At 37.7% G+C, this 14,275-nt stretch overlaps 1 protein-coding gene across 1 annotated transcript in view; it reads right to left on the bottom strand.

Moving 5' to 3' along the window:
• Window positions 1-1,957: 1,957 nt before the first annotated feature.
• AKR1C4 (aldo-keto reductase family 1, member C4) overlaps window positions 1,958-14,275 on the bottom strand; it is a 65,662-nt gene continuing 53,344 nt past the window's right edge. Inside the window, exons 8-9 of the mRNA XM_006903072.1 lie at window positions 6,126-6,208; window positions 1,958-1,994 (exon numbers count right to left, since the gene is read on the bottom strand). Coding sequence (XP_006903134.1) covers window positions 1,958-1,994; window positions 6,126-6,208 — 120 coding nt within the window. The remainder of the gene's footprint in view (window positions 1,995-6,125; window positions 6,209-14,275) is intronic.

Genomic DNA, 14,275 nt, shown 5'->3' with positions numbered 1-14,275 from the left:
GGAGTGTCAGAGACAGTGCGATTGGCACAGGACAGAGCAGAGTTTAGGGCTGTTGTAAATAGGGTCGCTATGAGTCGCAAGTGACTCGACGGCACATGACAACAACAACAACTTTGGAGAGGTCCCTAACAGCAGATTTTCCCAGGGCAGTATGTCTTTTAATTTCCTGGCTGCTAGTGCCGAGAGTGTTGACTGTGGAGCCAAGCAAACTGAAGCTTTGAACAATCTCAATATCTTCACCATCCATCCTGATGCTTTTCAATTACTTGCTATGAATGTCAAAGATGCACAATGTGTAAGGATGACAGAAGAAGAATCAATACACTTGGGTAATGATGTCGGAAAAGAGTATTGAATATCCCATGGACTGCCAAAAATACAGACATGTCTTGGAGAAAGTGCAACTAGAGTGGTCCTTAGAGGCATGGATGGTAAAGCTTTATCTAACATACTTTGGGCATGTTGTTAGGAGAGATTATTCTATGGAAAGATATACCATGCTTGAAAAGGTGGAGGCTCAGTGAAGGAGAGGAAGACCCTCAACAAGATGGATTGACGCAGTGGGCTCAAGTATGTTAGAGATGATGAAGATGACACAAGATAGGACAAGGATCAGATCTGTTGTTCATAGTCCCTATGAGTTGTATTCAACTTGATGGCACCTAACCACAACCACAGTCACTGGACACATAAATATGATTTAGAGGCCTGACCCTTAGCTAAGGCTCTAAGACAAACATTGCAGATAGTTTCCTTTTATTTGTAAGACATAATTATAAAAAAAAATTGCTAGTATTTTATTCCAAGAAGAGAACATGCTCTGCTCTCTCTCTCTACTGTTCCTTGCATTATTGAGTTCCTTTCTCCCAAATCCACTATGTTCCCTCCCAACCACAAGCTTAACTGTGCCACAGTAATCTCTTATTCCTGATTTTCTGGGTTTCTGATCCTTGGACAACTCAGTGAGAGCCCTAGTGGTGGTGGTCTTCATTTTTCAATATGTGCCTCACCTTAACAGTATGCAGTGAGTTGCCCTGGTTCCTCAAAGGGATAACTAAGAAATCATTGGCTGGTATTATCTGCTGAATACCATTTTCTTGGTAGTCTAAGAAGTTGCTCTGATAACATAAAGGCAGGCAGTTTGAATCCACAAGTTGCTCCTCAAGAGAAAGATAGTAGCTTTCCTCCCATGCAATTTACAGTCCCTGACAACTTGCTGGAGAAAGTCATCTATGAGTAGGTTCCAACTTGACAGCATGTAGCAGCAATGGTCCCTTTCTTTATTTTAGTCATTATTCATCTGTCAGTAGGTGACTTGTCTACTGCTGTGGTGCTGAATAGGTTTCAGCAGAACATCTGGACGATGAAGAATATATTATGTAGAGCAGAGGAAGACTATGAAGAAATGTTTGTTGATCTTCTGAAAGTCAGTCATTAAAAAACATATGTATCACAAACGTTTGATCTATGGGTGAGCTTGGATTTGGCACAAGATAGGCCAGCATTTCATTCTGTTATGCACAGGATCATCATACATTGGGATGATTTGATGGCAGTGAACAATAAATTCTTTAAATGACATCTTGAGTCCCATTATGGTTCCTCCCTCTCCCGCCCCCCCCCCCCCGAGGTAAGTTATTTTCTCACTATCATTTTCTTTAATCATCTGTCTTAATCATAGTTTGGGGACTGAATGATACAAGGAAACAATGCATACAAATAACAGATTAGGCAGGATTTTTTTTAATGAAAAAAATGTCTCCTTTGCTCCCCCTCAAAGCAACAGGAATATAGTGTTTTACTTCGCTAGTTTTGAATGCGTTGCTATCTGAAGATTAATTGCAGAATGGATTTTAGCAGTGATGCTGTTTCTCACCACCAGCATCTCAGACGTGTTCTGCAGTCTATTCACAAGTAGAGGCTTCTGAAAGAAGTCGTGATGCAGATATCAAAATTATTATTCAAGAAATGGATAATTAGGATGGTCAGACAAACTGAAAGAAGAAAGAAAACATAATGTGGTCAAGGACAATTTATAGTGCACTACAGGCTACTATTAAGTCTGCATTTTTTACTTTTTAATAGATACTTTTAGTGTGTGATAATTAGAGAATCAAAATTAGATTTTATGGTCTAAAGTTTAACACACAGAGACACATAATCTGAATATACTAATATCACTTCCTCCCTTGTCTGTTTCTGTCAGCAAAGCAAGAAGATATTCGGGGTTTTCATTTGAATATTCAGCAGAAGTGGAAACTGCTTTTGTTTTGTTTAAATAGGAATCAGTCTAGCTTCTTGCTCAGTAACTGATAAATATTGTAGGATGGTACAGATTGCTGATAATCATTACATACCATTTCAAGAATTCATTAATTTCTTAGTGCCTAACCTCATGTAATCTATTGAGATATTCAGGTATGGATATGATGACATGTATAAGATACAGTGTCTTCTACAAGAAGCTTCCTGAACAGTGAGATCTCTATACATAATTGTTATTATATGCTGTTGAGTTGGAGCTGACTGGCAGCAGATTTTCAGAGGCACTTTAATTGAATAAGAGATTGCCCATCCTTCTTCCACAGAGCACCTGGTGTACCCAAACTGTGTCTTTGGGTTTGCAATATAGTTTCTTACCACTAGGTGACCAGGGTGCCCTCTCTGTATAATAACAATATACATATAAAATGGCAGAAAATTATTAGTTTTAAATAAAGTATCTGATTGGTTGTAGAAGTTACCAGTGACTTGATTTTCTGTCTTTGCACAATTTATCCATTTTCTTGTTATTTTTCTATTAACAAAAATATTACCAATGATAATATGTCATTAAAAGTATACATGTACACTTTTGGGTATGTTACATCATTGTTATAATCCATTCTAGAACTGATCACATTATTTCTTTTAAAATTCTCCTAGAAGGAAAAATTATATGCCTTGCCTTTTCTTCAGTTGTAATGACTATCCTTTTTCAGAGTCTTAAAATTTAGAGCATGAAGGAAGAGTAAATATCTCCTTTTGGCTAAAAACGATTACAATTTATTTTGGGGTCTGGCCTAAAATTTTTTTTCTTTGATTTCAACCTACTTTCCCTTAACCTTCATCCTTTGTCTAGAGATCTTCATACTTCAGAAAATAAAAACTGTGTGTTCTCAATATAATCACCAAGGACATTCTATCTAGTGGAAATTGCAGTGTCGTGCATTACAAAATACATGTTTGCAGTGATGTAATGTGCACATTGTGTAATAATCCCTCATGATCTGATTTAGACAAACAGTTAAGAGGATTAAAGGTGCAGCGTGACATCTTTAATCCATCAGAGCTTTGTCTGTGAAGAGTTTTCCTGGGGTTTGGCCTGTAACATCTTTTATCTCTCTAGAGCTAAAAGGGAAGAAAAAATGAGGTGAGGGAGGGATCATCAATACTACCAAGAAAAAGTTGACAGGAGCAAAGCAGGTCTTTTGGGCTCAGATCCCTGTATTTTTCCAAAAACTCTTCAACATAAGTCAAGGACAAGACATATGGAGATCTCCACGGAATGTGTTTCCTACAGTTACTGAAGGAAATGAAAACTTTCCTCCAGAATTTACAAAAAGAATGCTCACCCTTAGAATCAGAAGCCAGAATTTTGGCTCCGTCTCACATACTTTTGTTTGGCATGTGGTCAGGAGGGACTAGTCCTTGGAGAAGGATATCATGCTCAGTAGGGAGAAGGGACAGCAAAGGAGAGGAAGACTCTGTATGAGATAGATTGATACAGTAACTGGGGCAATGGGCATGTTGGAATCACTGAGACCGGCTCAGGACAGGGCAGACTTCAGAGCTATTGCTATGAACTATTGTAGAGCTATTGTACATAGAGTTGCTATGAGTCACAGGCGACTCAATGACATTTAACAACAACAACAAACTGTAAGAATAAATTTCAGTTTGTTAAGCCCCCTCCCCCCAGTATCACTGTTACGGTAGCACTAGATTACTTAGGATAAACATGAAGGTAGAAATTGGAAAACTATTAAAACAGTAAATATATAAATCTGTTGAAGATCTGGAGATTTTTGGCTTGACTAAAAAGTTGATGTAGATGTCTTTTATTAGGTGTGTTTGAGAAATTGAGCAGATTTAGGGGAAGAAGTTGAGAAAGATAATTTTGGAACAATTGAATTCTTTTTTAAAAAAATTAATCCCTAATGTTGTTGTTGTTGTTGTTATGTGCCGTCGAGTCGCTTGTGACTCATAGCGACCCTATGTACAACAGCCCTAAACTCTGCTCTGTCCTGTGCCAATCGCACTGTCTCTGACACTCCCATCCCAATGATCCCAGTCACTGAATCAACCCAATCCACCTCATAGAGGGCCTTCCTCTCCTGCACCGTCCCTCCGCCCTCCCAAGCATTATGTCCCTCTCCAAGGACCGGTCTTTCCTCACAACATGTCCAAAGTATGTTAGATGGAACCTCAGAATCCTTGCCTCCAAGGAGACACCTGGTTTAACCTTTTCCAGGACAAATCTGTTTTCCTAGAAGTCCATGGTATTCTCAATACTCTTCTCCAGCACCACAGCTCAAAGGCATCAATTCTCCTTCTATCCTCCTTGGTCATTGTCCAACTTTCTGATGCATAACAAGTGATTGCGAAGACCATGGCCTGTATCAGACGCACCTTATTCTCCAGAGAGACACCATTGCTCTTCAGCACTTTGGAGAGGTCCCTAACAGCAGACTTTCCCATGGCAATGCACCTTTTAATTTCCTGGCTGCTGGTGCCAAGACTGTTGACTATGGAGCCAAGCAAACTAAAGCTGTGTACAATCTCAATCTCAATCTCTTTACCATCCATCCTGATGCTGCCAGTTGGTCCAGTGGTGAGAATCCTTGTTTTCTTGACATTGAGCCTCAATCCATATTGTAGGCTGCAGTCCTTGACACTCTGCAGCAGGCGCTTCAGGTCCTCTTCAGTTTCAGCAAGCAGGGTTGTGTCATCTGCATAATGCAGATTGTTGATAAATCGTCCACCAGTCTTGACCCCACATTTCTCCTCATAGAGGCCCGCCTCCCGGATAATCTGTTCTGCATATAGGTTGAAAAGGTATGGAGATAGGATGCATCCCTGGCGTATGCCCTTCCCAATTTTGAACCATGCAGTGTTCCCTTGCTCTGTTCTGACGACTGCCTCCTGGTCCAAGTATAAGTTTCGCATTAGAACGATCAAGTGTTCTGGGATTCCCATTCTTCTCAGAGTCAGCCATAGTTTGTTATGATCTACACAGTCAAATGCCTTTGCATAGTCAATGAAATACAGATAGACATTCCTCTGGTATTCGCTGCTTTCAGCCAAGATCCATCTAACATCAGTTACAATATCCCTAGTACCATGACCCCTTCTAAGCCCAGCCTGGACTTCTGGTAGTTCTCTGTTGATGTGCTGTTCCAGTCGTTTTTGGATAATCTTCAGTAAAATCTTGCTTGCATGTGAAATCAGTGAGATTGTTCTGTAGCTTCCACATTCTGTTAGGTCACCTTTCTTTGTGACTGGAAGAGAGAGAGAATCCCTAATATCCAATTAAAAAATTTATCTCTAGTATCCAAAACATAAAGGGAGCTTTGGTGGTCTAGTGGCTAGAAGCTGTGCTGCAATCCCAAAGGCATGTGGTTCAAGGCCACCACCTTCTCTGTCAGAGAAAGATAGGTAATCTCCTCCCATGCAATTAGCTAACTCTGAAAATCTGCCAGAGTGTCTGCTATGAGTCAATTCTGACTTGATGGTACCCAACAACAATAACAACATCCAAAATATATGTCTATGATATTGTTCTAGAGATGAGAGGCCTACATGGAAGAAATAGATTTCAGCAATGATACTGATTTACTTTGGAACTTTATATGGAGTTAGTAATGCATGTGTGGACATCCTAATGGAACCTGGGTTCCTCTCATGGTTATTATAGGTTAATGAATGGAACTCTCAATTGAAGAGAACTGAGAGGTCTTCGTAGCTACTATTGTCTCACACTTATGTCAAACTAATTACCATCTTCTCGATTTAGGAAATATTAGAAATCTTCCGACCTAAGTTATGAGAAACAAAAGGCACATATATCAACTGAAGACACTTACAAGTCAGCAGAAATATAGCGCATATTTCTATTTAGACCATCTATTATTTTCATATCCTCTGAAGTCATTTGGAATTCAAGAGCCTATCAGGATAATAAAAAAGTTAACAAATTATTTTAAAATTATATAATTTACATTCTTATAAACCTAAGTGGATTATCACTGCAAACAAAGGATTTGCAATGTGTCAGGGAACATTAGTAATATTAATAAAGAAAACCCAAATACTATCAAATATAATTTAGAAACTAAGACAGAGGAAAAATCCCACTTATAATAGCAACAATTAGATTATGTTGTCAAGAAATAAATTTAAATATAAATATATTTCTAATGAAGACTATAAAATATCATTAAAACAATAAACCATTTATGATTCATTTCACTGTGTCATGGTAGAACTGAGTTCTATAGATTTTCAAACATTAATATTTTGGGATTAGATCACTGGTGACTTTTCTGAGGAACCACTTGATTTATTAACAATTTACGTCTCTAAGAATATGTAAAAAAGAGGAATAAATTGCCAGCAACACAACATACTATGACTTGTACTGACTAGAGTGCTAATAAGAGTTAAATAAGTGTGGTAAGTTTGGTTTGTTTCAGGGACAGACTTACTATTTTAAAAGTTTCATTTGTTGTAAATTAATCATGGACTTTGTGGTTTTAAAAAATATTAATGTAGAGCTCTGGTGGCCTAGTGGCAAGGAGCTGCAACTACAAATCCCAGAGGTGCACGGTTCGAATCCACCAGATGCTCAGCCGGGGAAGGAGGGACAGTCTCCTCCTGTACCAGTCAGATCTGATTTGACAGTACACTCACACAAAAATAATAAAAAATATTAACATATATTCAGAGTGAAAAGAGGACTGTAAATTAGATGAGACTCTGATATTCTGGGGATAGGTGTGCACCAGGATAAAGCAGAAAGTCCTGCTATACTTGGACCGTTTTCCAAACCCTATGAACAGGTTCATTGATTTTATTTTGGTTTGTTTTCACAGTTTGTTGGATGAAATTTGAAGATGAGACAATATGGAATTTTCTCAAAGAGGGAAATTTAATAGGAAATTCTTGTTTAGAGCCGAAAATACACATTTGTGCGTGAGTATTCACTATGCTGTTATGTACTGTTAAATGTAACTGACTCATAGCTGACCCTCATAGGTTTCCACTTGAGTTGAAGCTAATGGTGATGATTTCCCATGGTGAAATTAGAGGAGGTCATGTACCATTAACAGTCCATTTTCACACTTTCTACATCTTGGAGTTTTCTATTTGCCAGCTATAACTAATGCAATAAATGCCTTATACACATAGACAAACTATAAAAAAATGAGTTAAAGATTTGAATGCACACTTCAAAACAAAACAAACAACTTGGAGGGAAGAAAATAGATTTATCCAAGAAACTCAATAAACTCTGTACAAGTTAGACTCCAAAAGAATATCACCAAAATATAATCAAATGTTCTTACACCAAATACTAAGAAAGAGTCTTGAGGGGAACTTGGGGTGGGAAAGGAAGTAACTGTTACCTTCAATATCCTATTAATAAGGTGGGGTTCTGATTCATTGGCAGAAACTATGCAAGCAAGAAGGCAATGGGATGACATATTTAAAATTTTGAACAAAAATAATTGCTAATAAATAATTACGTATCTAGACTTCTGGGTAAAATGGTAGCCCAAAGAGTTGACAGTTCAGGCCTTTTTTCAGTGAAAACACCAGAAAGCAACAATAACTGATATATATGATAACTCTGGAACTCTGAGTGTAGAAAGAAAAGATGAAGAAGTACTTCAAGCACAAACTGAAGGAAAGCATAGAATAGGGAGATAGATGGAAGACAAACTATAAACAGTACAGCATAGTAATTTTAAATAGCTGCTTGTTTGGTGTGAGGACCCAGTGGCTATCTCATTACAGGAAATGTATTATCTTCTTCCTTGTCACCCATACCCTTTCAGAGATCAGGTAAACTCATCTTGGTTCCATCTGAGTCCAGGACCATCCCATTTTTGTAACTGTAACTGGACCCTAGAGTGTGCACAGCTATATACACTGACAGTTTCCCTCTGAGAGGTGGCTTATTTTGTCATATTTGGTCTGCAGTCATTCTCTGGATTAGTGTAGACATCATCTCATACTGGAGTCCTTGTATTTCACTGGGCACCCTTGACCATGCACAATAGCCATTCTTGGAGCATTGCACCCTCCTCTTGAGTGCACCATTCTTGGAGATTCCAAGTTTTCAATCACTATATCTTTACTCTAGCCATCAGGGTACTCTGACAGCACTCACTGTCTATACTGACAAAGACATGAGCTCTAGCTTAAATAAACTACCTGAAACTCCTCTGGAGCCAGAAGAAATACTGCCACCGACTGGATGCCCCCTTCTTATTGGCCCTGTAGATTGGAATAGGTGCTACCAATAGGTAGTGCACATCTTGGAACCTCAAGCATCTAATAGATTAGTAGAAACACTAATCAGACTAGATACTCCAATGCTAATCTTAGCTGGACTCTTAAAAATACTGTGTCTGGCCAGATGCCTCTACTTAGCCACAACAATGACCAGAACAGCAATCAACTGTTCAGTCTATCCACCTCTAAGTCCTCATTTTTTTGTTATTTGTCAATGCTTTTTAAATTTTTGTTTTCTTATTTGTTGTTATTTCTACTCTCCCTTTCTACCCATATCTTCAGCTATTCTTCTCTCTCCCCAGCTTTCCCCATCCCATTCTCTAGTAGGTTTTAATTTTTCTCCTCTCTCAATCCTCCTTTTAAAATTATCTCAATTTCCCCTCTCTCTTTAGCTTTTCTGTTTTGATTCTGCACCTCTCTTATTTTTAGGTTTTACCTTTTTTTTTATAGTGTTCAATCTTTTTTAAAATTTTCATTTTTGTGGTGTTTTCGGTTGCTTTGGTTTTGCACTTTTGTTCCTCTATTTATTTTTCTGTCATCCTTATTTATTGTCCAGGTGTCAGACACATAGCTAGTAATTGGAAAGACCATGGCCTGAATCAGACATACCTTAGTCCTCTACTTGACATCACTACTCCTCAATAATTTAGAAAGGTCATTAACTATAGATATTCCCAATGCAATGCATCTTCTTATTTCCTGACTGCTCGTACCAAGGGTGTTAATTGTGGGTCCAAGCAAGATGAAGCTGTTGACAGTTCCAATCTCTCTCCATACATCATGACACTGTCTATTGGTCCAGTGGTAAGAATCTTTGTTTTCTTGATATTGATACCCAATCCATACTGAAGGTTGCATTCTTTGGTCTTCTGCAACAAGTGCTTCAAATCCTCCTCACTTTCAGCAAGTACGGTTCTGTCATCTGCATAACGCAGCTTATTTCCATATTCTTGCTATGGAACACCATTTGTTAAAGAGACTTTTGTTTTCCCACTTAATTTATTTCATCTCCTTGTAAAAAATCAGTTGACCATAGGTAGTTGAGCTGATTTATAGGTTCTCAGTTCTATTCCATTGATCTATGTGTCTGCCACTGTACCAGTGCCAGACTGTCTTGACCACTATGGCTGTGTAGTAGGATCTGAGATCAGGGAGTGAGACGTCTCCTACCTTATTTCTCTTCTTTAGGAGTGCTTTGCTTATTCAAGGTCTCTTTCCATTCCAGATGAAATTGGAAATTGCCTTTTCCATCTTGTTGAAGAACGGAATTGGTACTCGTATTGGGATTGCGTTGGATTTGTAGATTGCCTTTGGTAGAATTGTCATTTTCACAATATTGAGTTTACCCATCCATGAGCATGCTACATTCTTCCATTTCTTTAGGTCTCTTTTTGTTTCTTGTAGTAATGTTTTGCAGTTTTCTTTGAATAGGTATTTTGTGTTTCTAGTTAGATTTATTCCCAAGTATTTAATCTTGTGGTTAGATATTGTGATGGGTATTATTTTTCTTAGCTCCAGTTCTCTTTGTTATTGTAGAGAAAAGGAATGATTTTTAAATGCTGATATTGTATCTTGCCACTTTGCTGAATTGGTTGACTATGTCCAGTAGTGTTCTTACTGAGTCTTTTGGGTTTTCTAAGTATACTATCATATCATCTGCATATAGAGATAATTTTACCTCCTCTTTGCCAATTTGGATACCTCTTATGTCCTTCTTCTCTTATTGCTGTCGCTAAGACTTCCAGTACAATATTGAATAGGAGAAGTGATGGGGGCATCCTCGCCTAGTTCCTGTTTTGAAAGGAAATGCCTTTAATCTCTCTCCATTGAGAATGATGTTGGTCCTTGGGTTTGTGTATATACTTTTTTCTATGTTGAGGAAATTCTTCTGTATTTCTATTTTATTGAGTGTTTTAATCAGGAAAGGTGTTGGATTTTGTCAAAGGCCTTTTCTGCATCAATTGATAGGATCATGTGGTTCTTGTTCTTTGCTTTATTAATGTGATGGAATGCATTGATTCTTTTTCTTACGTTAAACCATTCTTGTATATCTGTTATGAATCCCATTTGGTCATGGTGAATTTTTTTTTATGTACTGCTAGATTCTGTTGGCCATAATTTTATTGAGGATTATTGCATCTATGTTCATGAGAGATATTCACCTATAGTTTTATATTTTGGTGATGTCTTCATCTGACTTTGGTATCAAAGATAGGTTTGCTTCATAGAATGTTGTTGTTGTTGTTGTTATGTGCTGTCGAGTGAGTCTGGGAGAATTCCATTTTTCTATTTTCTAAAATACATTATGTAGAATTGGTGATAGTTCTTCTCTGAATGTTTGATACAATTAAGTTGTGAAACCACGTCGTCCAGGTTTTGTGTGTGTATGTGTGTGTGTGTTTGTTTTTTTTTAAAGAAGTTGTTTCCTTACCTATTCAATGTCTTCTTTTGTAATGGGTCTGTTCAGGTGTTTTATTTCCGTCTTTGTCAGTTTAGGTAGGTTGTGAGTTTCTAAGTATTTGCCCATTTCCTTATATATTCATATTTGTTTGAGTATAGTTTTTAATACTATTCATTGTTAAACTTTTCTTTTAATTGGTTCTGTTGTGGCATTGCCCCTTTTGTCTCTTATTTAGATTGTGTCTTTTCTTTCTTTCCCTTTGTTAGTTTTTCTAGTGATTGCTCTCTTTTATTGGCTTTTCCAAAGAACCAACTCCTGGTTTTATTGACGGTTTCAATTGTTTTTCTGTTTTCTATTTCATTTCTTTCTGCCCTAATTTTATAATTTCACATTTTTAGAAGTTGTCTGATTTGCTTGCTTTTTTAAAAAAAATTGTTGGAGATTTTGGGTCAGATAGTTTTTCTTCCTTTTTGATGTGTTTGCTGATTGCTAGAAATTGACCTCTAATTACAGCTTTGGCTGTTTGGTAAGTTGTGTTTTCATTCATGTGTTTCAAGACACTTTTTAAAAATTTTTTTTAAATTTTTTATTATTTTTGTGTGAGTGTACCTTCAAATCAGATCTGACTGGTATAGGAGGAGACTACCCCTCCTTCCCCAGCAGAGCATCTGGTGGATTCGAACCATGCGCCTCTGGGATTGCAGTTGCAGCTCCTTGCCACTAGGCCACCAGAGCTCTTTAAGACACTTTTTAATTTCACTTCTTTTTTCTTCTAGTACTCTCTCATGTTCAAGCAAGGTGTTGTTCAGCTTCCAAAAGAATGTTTTTTTTCTCCTTTATCCTCTTGTTATTAATCTCTAATTTTGTAGCATTGTGACATGTGAAGATGCTTCCTATTATTTCTATTTTTTTTTAATTTATTAATGGATGAAGAGGAATGTGGCATCAGGATTGGTGGAAGAGTCATCAACAACTTGCGTTATGCAGATGACACAACCCTGCTTGCTGAAACTGAGGAGGACCTGAAAGGCTTGCTGCAGAAGGTCAAGGACTGCAGCCTCCTATATGGATTGAAGCTCAACATCAAGAAAACAAAGATTCTCACCACTGGCCAATTGGCAGCAACAGTATGGATGGTGAAGAGATTGAGATAGTTAACAGTTTCAGGTTACTTGGTTCCACAGTCAACACTCTTGATAACAGCAGCCAGGAAATCAAGAGATGAATTGCATTGGGAAAGTCAGCTGTGAAGGGCCTCCCAAGAGTACTGAAGAGCAACAACATCAGGCTGGAGACTAAGGTGCACCTGATCCAGGCTATAGTCTTCGTAATTACATGTTGTGCATCAGAGAGTTGGACAGTGAATGGGGATGATAGAAAGAGAATTGATGCCTTTGAGCTGTGGTGCTGGAGAAGAGTGTTGAATATACCATGGACTGCTAGGAGAACAAACAGGTTTGTCCTGGAGAAGGTGAAGCCAGAATGCTCCTTGGAGTTAAGGATTCTGAGGCTTTGTCTGACATACTTTGGGCATGTAGCAAGGAGGGATTGGTCCTTGGAGAGAGACATCATGTTTGGGAGAGTGGAGGAACAGCACAGGAGAGGAAGACATTTGATGGGATGGATTGATTCTGTGATTGGGGAGGTGGGAATGAATGTGTTTGAGATGGTGAGGTTAGTATAGGATAGAATGGCATTTAGGGCTCTTGTACATAGTGTCGCTATGAGTCACAAACAACTCGATGGCACATAACAACGTTTGCCTACCTAAAATGTGATCTATTCTGGAGAAGGTTCTGTACACACTGCAAAAGATAGTATACAGTGCTTTTTTGGGATACATTAACCTTTATATATCTATTAGATTGGGTTGGTTTATTGTGTGGTTTAATTCTCAGCATCTTTGTTGAGTTTCTTTCTGGTAGTTTTATCTTTTCTTGAGAGTGGTTTATTGAAGTCTCCTACTACTACAGTGGTGTTGTCTATTTATTTTTTCATTTCTATTAGTGTTTGCTTTGTATATTTTGCAGCTCTGTCATTTGGTGCATAGATATTTATTATGTTTATGTCCTCTTGTTCTATTGACCCTTCCTGGCCCTTTGCGATGGTTTTTGTGTTGAAATCTATTTTATCAGAAATTATTATCACTGTTGTTATTATTGTCAGGTGCCATTGAGTCAAATCGAGTATGACTCATAGCGACCAAATGAACAAGATGTCTGATCCCAGTCCTGTCCTATGCCATCCTCACACTACTACTGCTTTTATTCTGGCTGCCATTTGCTTGGTATATTTTTTTCCCACCCTTTTATTTTTAGTCTTTATCTTCAGTTTTTCAGGTATGTCTCTTGTAGATAGCATATTGATGGTTTGGGGTTTTTTTTGTGTTTTGTGTTTGTTTGTTTGTTTGTTTGTCCAATCTGCTACTCTTTTTCTCTTCAATGATGCATTTAAACCATTCACATTCAGTGCAATTATTGAGAAGCAAGATTTTATTGCTATCGTTTTGTTGAATTCTCTTTGGTATTGTTGCTGGTTACTTTGGGTCATTCTACTTTCTGTGGAATCTCTGTAAGAAGGACTTCTCTGTTTACTGCAATTCTGGTTTTGTTTCTATAAACTCCCTTTGGTTCTGCTTTTCTGATAATATCTTGATCTCTCCTTCATATTTGATGGACAATTTTGCCAGGTACAGTATTCTTGGTTGACAGTTGTATCCTTTGAGTGTTCTATATATGCCATCCCACTGTCTTTTTTGCTCCCTTGGTTTCTTCTGAGAAATTGGCACTTTATTTGCTCTCTCTTGTAGGTTACTCTTTCTTTCTTTCTCCTTAGCTGTGTTCAGTATTCTTTCCTCATCTTTGGTTCTGGAAAATTTTACTCTGATATGCCTTGGTGTTTTTCTTTTGGGGTTTATTCTACATGGTGTTCACTCAGTTTCTTGAATATATATTCTCCCATTCTTCATAATGCCTGGAAAGTTTTCTTCTAGTTATTCTTCCACAACTCTCTCTGTGCCTTTACTTACTTCTTCCTGTTCTGGATTCTGATTATGTGCATGCTATTCTTGATGGTGTCCCACTTTATTCTTAGGCTTTTTTTCTTTTTCCTTCCTTTTTGATTCTGCCTTTTTTCCTAGAAGATCAGTGGTAAGAATTTTATCTACTATTTCACTGTTTCTGTGCTCCATCTCTTCAACTCATATGTCCCTCCAGTATGTTCACAGCATCTGAAACAATAGCCCTCATATTCTGGATTGAGGTTTCTTTCTTTCTTTCTTTCTTTCTTTCTTTCTTTCTTTCTTTCTTTCTTTCT

Source organism: Elephantulus edwardii, unplaced genomic scaffold, assembly GCF_000299155.1.
Source record: "Elephantulus edwardii isolate Elephantulus edwardi_28Jun2011 unplaced genomic scaffold, EleEdw1.0 scaffold00505, whole genome shotgun sequence".
Classification (NCBI taxonomy): domain Eukaryota; kingdom Metazoa; phylum Chordata; class Mammalia; order Macroscelidea; family Macroscelididae; genus Elephantulus; species Elephantulus edwardii.
This window is presented reverse-complemented; position numbering and strand designations above follow the sequence as displayed.